The sequence below is a fragment of the Elephantulus edwardii genome, unplaced genomic scaffold, assembly GCF_000299155.1.
Source record: "Elephantulus edwardii isolate Elephantulus edwardi_28Jun2011 unplaced genomic scaffold, EleEdw1.0 scaffold00002, whole genome shotgun sequence".
NCBI lineage: Eukaryota > Metazoa > Chordata > Mammalia > Macroscelidea > Macroscelididae > Elephantulus > Elephantulus edwardii.
Window position 1 is genome coordinate 32,840,347 of NW_006399752.1, and position 9,613 is coordinate 32,849,959.

At 46.9% G+C, this 9,613-nt stretch overlaps 1 protein-coding gene across 1 annotated transcript in view; it reads left to right on the forward strand.

The window, feature by feature from the left end:
* LOC102856500 overlaps nt 1-9,613 on the forward strand; it is a 56,033-nt gene continuing 46,420 nt past the window's right edge. The window contains exons 1-2 of the mRNA XM_006879171.1: nt 1-83; nt 145-316. Coding sequence (XP_006879233.1) covers nt 1-83; nt 145-316 — 255 coding nt within the window. The remainder of the gene's footprint in view (nt 84-144; nt 317-9,613) is intronic.

Below are 9,613 nucleotides of genomic sequence, written 5' to 3' on the forward strand. Positions count from 1 at the left end.
ATGCAGCGCTCGGGGGCCTGGGGTGGGGTTGCAGCGCTCAGAGGCCCAGGCGGGGGGGTGCAGAGATCGGGCCCGGGGCGAAGGTGCAGCGCGGGGGGTGGGGCTCGGGACGAGGGTGCAGCGCTAGGAGGCGTCTGGAGCTAGGAGGCGTCTGGAGCGCGGGAACGGCAACACGGGGTCCGCAGGGGCGGCCGCTGGAAGGGGCCGCAGTGGCGCTCCTGGAGCCCGGGACCCTGGCCTGCTGCACGTGAGGCCGAGGCTGGAGCTGGAGGCAACCGGGCTGGTACCTCCTGGGCAGCGGGACGCCCCTGGCCTTGTGCGCCCTGGGCTCTGCGCGCCAAGAAGCGCACGTCGGGATCAGAGCGCGCCCCTGGGCTGCTGCTTTCTCCCAGTCTCAGCAGATTCCTCTTCCTTTCTCTTCTCCTCATTTCTTCTTGCATCCCCAAATGTACCGCTTTTTGGTTTATCACCCGCCCAGCCTGCGGTAGGGCACCTCCGACCTCCAGGCGCCTTTCTCAGAGGTAACCAGGTCCTTATGTCTTGGATAAATAATTTATTTGCCTTCCCCCCCACCCCAGTGTAATTTTGCTTTCTGAGTACAAAGTCCGTAAAAATGTCACTTTACCTTCTAAAGTCAGTTATATCAAAAAATAGCACATAACAGTGTTTACGCCCTGGTTATACCTGCTTCTGGACTTTCCATACACAGGTACTGCCCTGTGCATTCTGTGCATTCCTTTGTGTCTGGCTTCTTCCTCTCAGGATGCTGTTAAGTTGCGCCCTTTCTTTTATGGCTGTTCCGTCTCAAGACGTGCAGTCTTCAGCACACTTCATCAGTTGGTCCGTTGACAGGTGTTTTGGGTGGCTTCTAGTTTTGCGCTATTAATAATAATGCTCCATTGGATATTCTTGGGTGTCTCACACATTCTTTTCAATTGTGTATAGATTAGCAAGGGAATTTCTAGGTCAAAAGTTGGTAAATAAATGCAGAGCTTCCACTTGGGTCAGTAGGAAATTTCCAGAGCACTTGTGCCAGTGCACGTTACAGCTTATGTGAAAGTGCCTGTTGCTCCACAACTTTATCAGCACTTGGTGCTACCAGTCTTTTTCCTTCCCACCACTCTAGTGCTGGTGAGGTGGTAGCAAGGTGTGAAGTGGCCCCCCGGTTATGCATTAGTAGGTTCCTAACCAGGGGCCCAGTTGGTTAGAGGCAAGGATGGTGAAATTTGGATGGAGTTGTCAGGAAGGACCAGGCCTTGGGAAAAGAAAATCATGCTGAGAAGGAGAGAGGGCCGGAGAAAGAGAGGAAGACTCTCAACAAGGTGGATTAATGCAGCGATTTCAACAGCAGGCTTGTGCGTGGCAGGGATCATCAGGATAGTGCAGGGCAGGCCAAGGTGCAGAGCTGTCATTCATGAGTTCTCATAGGTGACAGTTGACACAACAGCTTTGCCTAATGGAGGAAAAGTCTTTTCCTATTTTATCTGGTGTCTTCTTTGATGGAGGCGATGCCAGGGTTCCCCTGGAGGTTGCATGCCCTCAGGAAGAGAGCTTCCTATCACATCTTCCAGAAAACTTACAACTTTGTCACATTAAGATCCTCAACCGACTTGGAATGGACTTTTGTGTAAGGTATTCACAGAAGATCAAAGCTCCCGAAACAGCAGGGGCCTATTGCTATCGAGTAGATTCCGGTTGATGAGGACCCTTCACCTGGTGACTCTTTACAGGAGATTGTCCATCTCCTAAGGGACAGCTGATGGATTCGATATCCGCTGACCTGTCAGTCAGCAGTGAGACATGGAATGTGTACATTGGAGAACTCCAATCCCAGAGGCAGATGGTTCAAATCCACCAGCTGCTCTGTAAGAGAAAGATGGGCAGTCTATTCCTGTGTGATTTACAGCCTCTGAAAACCCACTGGAGGGTTGGCTATGGGTTGGTTTTGTTTTGGGGTGTTTATTTTATTATTTTGTGAGTGTGTACTGCTAAATCAAATCTGACTGGTACAGGAGGAGATTGCCTCTCCTTCTTCAGCAGAGTGAGTGGATTCAAACCATGTACCTCTGGGATTGCAGTGCAGCTTCTTTCCACTAGGCTACCAGAGCTCCCTTATGGGTTGGTTCTGACTCAAAGGTAACTAACAACAGCAACATGTACGCCAAGACCATTTCTTGAAAAGTGCTCATTTCCCCATAGCTCTGCAGTCCCACACCTACCACTTCTGACCATCCATCCGGAGATTGTTTTCTGTCTCCCCAAAGAATGCTCAGTCCTCTGGAGAGCCTTCAGGTCAGGTTTGCACACGGCACACGCTGGTGGTGTTCACCTCGGAAGATGTTGTTATTTCTTCTTTGTGTTTCTTAAGAACAATTTTATTGAAATAGTCTCACATAACGTAAAACCTGACTATGTAAAGTATAATATTCAGTGGTTTTTATTGTGTTCATATAGAGTTGTACAGTTACTACTAGAAATCTTATTTTATAATGGTGTTAGCCACTTTAAAAGTGTCTTTTACTTAGTTATAGAATTCTTGGTTTGCATTTTTTATTTTAGGGTATTTAACTATCTAAATTATAATTGTTGTTGTTGGCCGCTGAGTCACAACTAACCCATAGTTGACTAACCATAGCCTTGGGGATTGCAGCACAACTTTTTGCCTCTAGGCCACCAGGGGTAAAATGTCATTAGATGCTTTAAAGCGATCTCATTGCTGGACTACAGCTCAATATCAAGAAAACCAAGGTCCTTACCACTGGACCAAGAAGCAACACTGTAATAGAAGGAGAAAGGATTGAGACTGTCAGTGATTTCGTCTTACTTGGATCCACAGTCAATACCCTTGATACCAACGGTCAGGAGAAACATTGCTTGAGCAAGTCTGCTATCAGGGACCTTGCAAAAATACTGAATAAAAACAGTGTCAGTTTGAGGATGCGTGTGCACCTGACTTAGGCTGCAGTCTTTCCGATCACTTGCCATGCGCCTGAGAGCTGGCCCGTGACGAGATGACAGAAGAAGAGTTGATGCCGTTGAGCTGTGGTGTTGGAGAAGAGCACTGAACATCCCGTGACAGCCAAGAGAACAGACAGACACGTCTCAGCAAACGGGCAGCCGCGTGCTCCTTAGAGGCAAGCATGAGGCTTCATCTCACATACTCTGGGCATGTTGCTCAGAGAGGCCATTCCTTGGAGAAGGACCTCAGGCTTTGAAAGGTGGAGGGTCAGCAAAGGAGAGAGGAGATCCTCAGAAGGTCGATTGACACAGTGACCGCAGCAGTGGGCTCAGGAATGATGAGGACGGCGAAGGGTAGGACAGGGTTCAAGTCTCTTCATAGGGTCTCTGTGGGTTGTACTCAATGGCACCTAACAACAGTAGTGTTTTCTGCCTTTGATTGTTTCTGTTGAAGTCTTTTGACAGTCTTTTCTAAAAGCTCTGGTGGCCTAGTGGCAAGAAGTTGCGCTGCAATCCAGAAGGCATGCGGTTCGAGGCCACCAGCTGCTCCTTGGGAGAAGGATAGGCAGTCTCCTCCTATGTGATTAACTGCCTCTGAGAACCCCGTGGAGGGTAAGCTGTGGGCTGGTTTTGACTCTACAGTACACAGCAACACCTGTTTCCCCCACCCCGTCGCTACCTTAGTGGTGATGCCTCCTTTGTCTGGTTCTGTGCTCTCTCTGGCATGTCTTTTCTTGTTTGGGTTCTTGGGCTTCTTGAATCTGTGGCTTCATACCTTTCATTAGTTCTGGAGGCCCTCTGCGTTAGCTGTGATCCCTCCTCACTCGTCCTGCTAGGACTTCGTTTATATGTTAGGTCTTCATAGGGAATCTTACCCTAACCCTAACCCTAACCCTAACCCTAACCCTAACCCTAACCCTTACCTTTTGTCCTTTCTATCCTTTTATCCTTCTCTGTTTATTCCACATATCTCTGACCCATTTCTCTTCTAGTTAACTAATCTGTCTGCTGTGTTCAACATGGTTTTAACCTTGTTGTTCTTATGGGTCATTGAGTCACCTGCGACCTGTAGCGACCCTGTGTACAGCCATCCTGCTCAGGTCTGAGCCAGTCTCACTGGCTCTGCACACCTACCCCCATTGTCCCAGATACTCTATAACTCCATCTCATCTGAGGTCTCCCTCTCCTCTGCTGTCTCTCCACCCTTCTCTAAGGACTGGTCCTTCCTGTCTACATGCCCAGAGTATGTGAGATGGAGCTTCAAAATCCTAATCTCCAAGGAGAAACTTGGTTTCACCCTCTCCAAGACAGATTTGTGTTTTTTTGTTTGTCTTTTTGTGTGTGTGTGTGTGTGGGGGGTCCATGGTATGTTCAAGACATTTCTCTACCACTACAACTCAAAGACATTGATTCTCCTTCTGTCATCCCTAGTCAGGGTCCAGCTCTCTGATGCATAGCACGTAATTGCTAAGACCATGGCATGTATCAGGTGCACCTTAGTCTCTACACTGGCATCGTTGCTTCTCAGTACTCTGGAGAGGTCCCTGACATCAGATTTACCTAATGCAATTAGTTTTTTGAATTCCTGAATGCTGGTGCCAAGAATGAGTTTTTAATTTCAAGTATTGCTTGTGTCTTGACATTTTTTTTACTCCCATGTATGGGAATCTTGGTGGTGTAGTAGGTTGTATGTTGCACTGCTAATCAGAAGATTGGTGGTTTCAATCCAGCCTCTTCTCCAAGGGAGTAAGATGAGGGAGTCTGGTCCCATTCGGTTTTACTTGCATTTAAGCCATAGAAACCCAGTGGAGGGCCATCATGTTTGTTTAATTCTCATTGGCTCTTTTCTGGTGTTTCCAGTTATCTGGACAGATTATCGATCTTGTCTTTTGTCTCCTTGAACACGGGCAACGTAATGATTTTGAAGTCTGCTAACAGCAGTGTCTCTGAGTCACATCTGTGAAACGCTAAAAGGTGTTTGTTTGGAAGAGTCTGTTTCTCTTGGTTCTTTGTGTTGTCTTCCTACTCATGTGCCTGGTTGTGAGTGTGTGTGTGTGTGTGTGTGTGTGCATGTGTATGTGTATGTGCGTGTGTGTGTGTTGGCATCATGTTTGCAAAATTGTGGACACAGTTTGAGACGTAAGATAATTCTTTCTGTTCCAGAGATAATTTTCATTTGCTTCTGCCAGGCAAATGGGGCCATTGACATCTGAGATCCTGTCAGTCCAGTCTCGGGGAGTTATTGAAATGTTTTCAAGATGAACTGCCGTCCTTGTGAGGAGGTGTTTAGGTCGTAGACATCCCTAGCCTTCTGCTTTTTGCAAGCACCTTCTAATGGGAAGTAACCCTAACCACAGAGCTGACCTCCCTCAGCCTCCAACGCTGCCCTTGCCTGCATCAAACAGATGCTTACCTCTCTGCTGCTGGCTTTTCTGGTTGTGTGCAGCTGGAAGATTGTTCTGATTGCTGGAGTCCATGATTTCCAGGAATCACAGTCTCTGGTGTTTGCATTTTTAGGGGCAGCCAGTATTCAGTTCTGGAGGAGATTGAAGTTACTAAGTTTCGGAGACTAGAAAAAAATGACAATGTATTGTGTTCCTGATGTAATGATAAGGAACTCGGTGGTGAGAGGGAGTTGTGTGTGTCCAGCAGTCCGAGGAGATGAGGCTGCCCCTCCTGCATGGGCCACCCCATGGCCGTTGGCCGTCAGGGAGCCCAACGCCAGAGAGCTTAGTGGGTTTGTCTCCTAACTGTAGTGACGATCTTAGTTTTCTAAAATGTTTGTGAAGTTATTCTTGTGAAATAGTGAAGAATAAAGATTTAACTCCTTTTAATAGAGAATTAAAAGTAACTGCTTTGCTCATGTCTGTGGCGTGAGGTGGAGAGTTTTAGATGCAGACATTTCTCCTTCTGTTAATCGCTTTTTCTGTCTTCACTTCATTAATTGTTGATTTTTTAAACTTTCTTGGTCGTGTTGACTAGAACATTTCCATTTTTGTATTAGCAATAGCATGATAATATTCTCAGTTCCCACTCTCTTGGATCAGATAAAATGGCATGACTGGAGAAGTGGGGGATCTTAAATGATTTTTTTTCAAATGAGTCATTACTGTTTCCTTTTTTTCACATTATAAATAACTCAATTTATATACAAGGTGTGTATTTTTTTTTAAATATGTTGACAGCATAGCATATAGGGCAGTCTGGTGGCTGAGTGGGTAAGGAGTTACACTGCCAATTCATAGGTGGGTGGTTCAAATCTACCTGTTGCATGAAAGCATAAATGGGAAGTCTCTTCTCATGTGATTTACAGCCTCTGGGAACCCACCGGGTCAACTGTGAGTTGGTTCCAGCTCGACAGCAGTGAGCGTGAGAATTAGACCGTCTGCCTGAGCGCGCTGTCATAGGCGGTTTGCAATTAAACATTTGTGTACACATGCACCTGGGAGCCTCCGCCTTTGCCCAGGGACTCAGGTATGTCAGGAGGTCCCCATGTGGTGAATGCAGCTGTCTTGCTTCTTTGTCAGCCTCGTTTGATTTGGATATTTATAAGCAATTTGGCTTACTAGGTTTGTTTAGTCCTGACTTTTAAAATGGAAATAGCATATCATTTCCCCTGGCTGATAATCTCATAAGCGCATGGAGATCTGGTCTGTTGAGAAAGTTGAGTATGTGTTTTGCTTGCTTGCCAAACTGAGGAAGACCTGAATCATTTGCTGCAGAAGGTCAAGGATTGTAGTTTTCAATATGAATTCAACATCAAGAAGACAAGGGCCAATTGGTAACATTATGAAAGATGAAGAAAAGACTGAGGTCATTAACAATTTCTGTTTGCTCGGTTCCTCACTCAACACTCTTGGCATCAGCAGTCAAGAAATCAAAAGAAAAATTGCTCTGGGGAAAGTTGCCATCAGGAACCTCTCCAGAGTGCTAAAGAGCAGTAATGTCAGTCTGGAGACTAAGGTGCACCTGCTCCAGACCGTGATCTTCACAGTTACTTGCTATGTTTCAGAGAGCTGGACAAGGACTAGGGTTGACAGATGAAGAATTGATGTCTTAGAGTTGTGATGCTTGAGAAAAGTATTGAACATACATTATGGACTGCCAAGAGAACAAACAAATTTTCCCTGGAGAGGGTAAAATCAGGCTGCTTCTTGGAGGCAAGTATGTCTGACATACTTTGGGCATGTGGCCAGGAGGGACCAGTTCTTAGAGCTTGGAAGGGTTGGAGGGACACAGCCCAGGAGAGAAAGACCCCGGATGAGATGGATTGATATAGTGACTGGGGTAATGGGGGTAGGTGTGTTGGAGACAGTGAGATTGGATGAGGATAGAACAGAGTTCAGAGCAATTGTACATGTGTTTGCTTGAGTTGCAGGTGACTCGATGGCACATAACAGCAATAACAGCATGTGTTCTCTAAAATACTCTTCTCTTTGTCTCATGGAAGTGTAAGGTTGGCAATGCATCATGAAAAGTAACCTGAGTGTTTGAGGTACACGACCACAGACTTGAACCAGAGCGTGTGCATGGGACCCTCTTGCAGCTTTCTGTGCTGACACTGACAGCTTGACACCCTCCTCTCTTACGGAAGCTAACTTTTCACAATACCCTAGGCGACTGTAAAACTAACGTTGTTCCTTTAGCATTTTTTTGAGTGAATCGAAAATGACTATTATTATTTTTATTTTATTTCTCTTATACTTTGCAAAAAAAACCCCCAAAAACCCAAACACCTCTAATCCCCTCTCCCTCCTCGGCTTCTTATCTCTCTTTTATCTCCCACATCATTTTAAAAGGAGAGCTTTTGTTCCTTGCAGAGTATCCAAGAGGCTTCCTTATCCAGATGGTTCTGGGCTCTGCAGCCTGTAGCTGGGGTGACTGCCCAAGCCGAAGCCCTTTGACGATGTCTGCCTGGGACCTGCAGTCTGTCACTGAGATTGCTCCCTTTTGTTCTTCGCATGTACATGACACCACGTTGTCTCCAGAACCTTGACAAGTAGTCCTGGGCACAGTCCTCAGCCTGAACACCTGGACGAGGCCTCGGGGGAGTCCTCACAGACCATTGTCCTGCTTCCCCCCAGCATGCACCCCCACTTCTTCAGGTTGGAGGGACAGAGTGAGGGAACCCAGCACTTGGTCTCCTGTGTACTGGTATATAATCACACCTCTGCCGCTTCCCTGCAGCCCGTCTCTAAGATTGGTTTTTCTGGCGGAAGGCAGTAAGCAGCAGAACTGTGTTTTTGCAGCAGCTGTTTCCATTCCAGAGATTCTGCTATAGTCAAACAGCTCTTTCTGCCTCATTATTGTTGCCTTTTATTATCAGTGCCTTTATAAACCTCGCATTTAATTGTTGAGGGGTTGACATGAGTGCGGTAGCATCAGCACGGTGTGTGCCGTGACACTGTGTGTAGTACTTACCGACTGCTAAGACGGACATCCAGGAGAAGGGGGTGGTAGGCGCACTTCCTGGCTGCAGTGCATGGGGGTGTGAGACTTCCTAGACCTTTGAGTAAAATTATTTAAGATATTTAAAGCTGATCCTGCCCCCGCCCCATATTTTCTAGATTGCTGCCTGAATTTGGTTTCTCTATTCCTGACAGATCCTAGCAGATTATGTATTTTTTTTTTTATATTTTAATTTCCTGAGGCTTTACTGTGCTAGTACTGGATTAGGTATTGTAGGAGGTTGGAAGAAATCATACCTCAGTAAAAAATTAAAAAGTGATTAGGTAAGTTGCAGCGTGTTCTCTAACTCAACCCTCCCATAGATGGTATTTCATGCATTTCTGCTTTTATATTTTAGTCATTTACGTTTTCGAAACTTGCTCTTCTATGAGCATATTCCGTCTGCCTTTTTTAAAAAAATAAATGTTTTTGATTTCTAGAAGTTTAACATTCTCAAGTCATTCAGCCATCTTTAGCCATCTTTTTCTGTATGTGTGAGATCCTACTTTCAGGCAGGATTCTCCAGAATGACAGTTTGGTGACCATGCTGGTAGCTTGTGTGATGGTGATGGTGGCAGCACTGGTTTCGAGGTTGGATGACTCCACCGTTGTCTCCAGGGTGCAGATGGTCACGTCTGGATGGTTGAGGGTCTCCTCTCCTCTTCAGAAAGCTTGTCTGCCCCCCAGGACAAGTCCTGTGTTTGTGAACATGATCAGATGTCACCCAGCAGCGTTCTGAAGGCTTCTGTGCCTGTGAGGAGGAGGGCGACCCTGGAGCGGCCGAGGGCTGATGCCTGTGGGCAGGAGGCCAGCCAGACCCTCACTCTCCGACTCTTGCTTTCCCAGCCATCCCCCCAGGGCACTCTGGCTTGTGTTGGGTCCCATAATGGATTGCAGTAGCCACACAGAACTCACAGACTGGGCTCAGAAGGGCGTGGTTTGTTAGAGAAACAGCAGGAAGAGCGTGAGAGCCAGAGACCACACTGCAGTTTGCCAGTTAGAACAGCTTCCAACCAAGACAGCCTGCGGTACCTGCAGGCAGTCAGGCCGCCCTTCCCTTGGCTGTGTCTTCAGGTACACTGTGGCCTGCTCGGAACCATTACAGTTTTCTGTTGCCAAGTGCCCAGAGGTGTCCAATCCACCATCAAGCCTCTTTTCAACACTGCTCGGCTCTGTCTCCTCTGAGAACTCCATGGGGCAGTGGGCC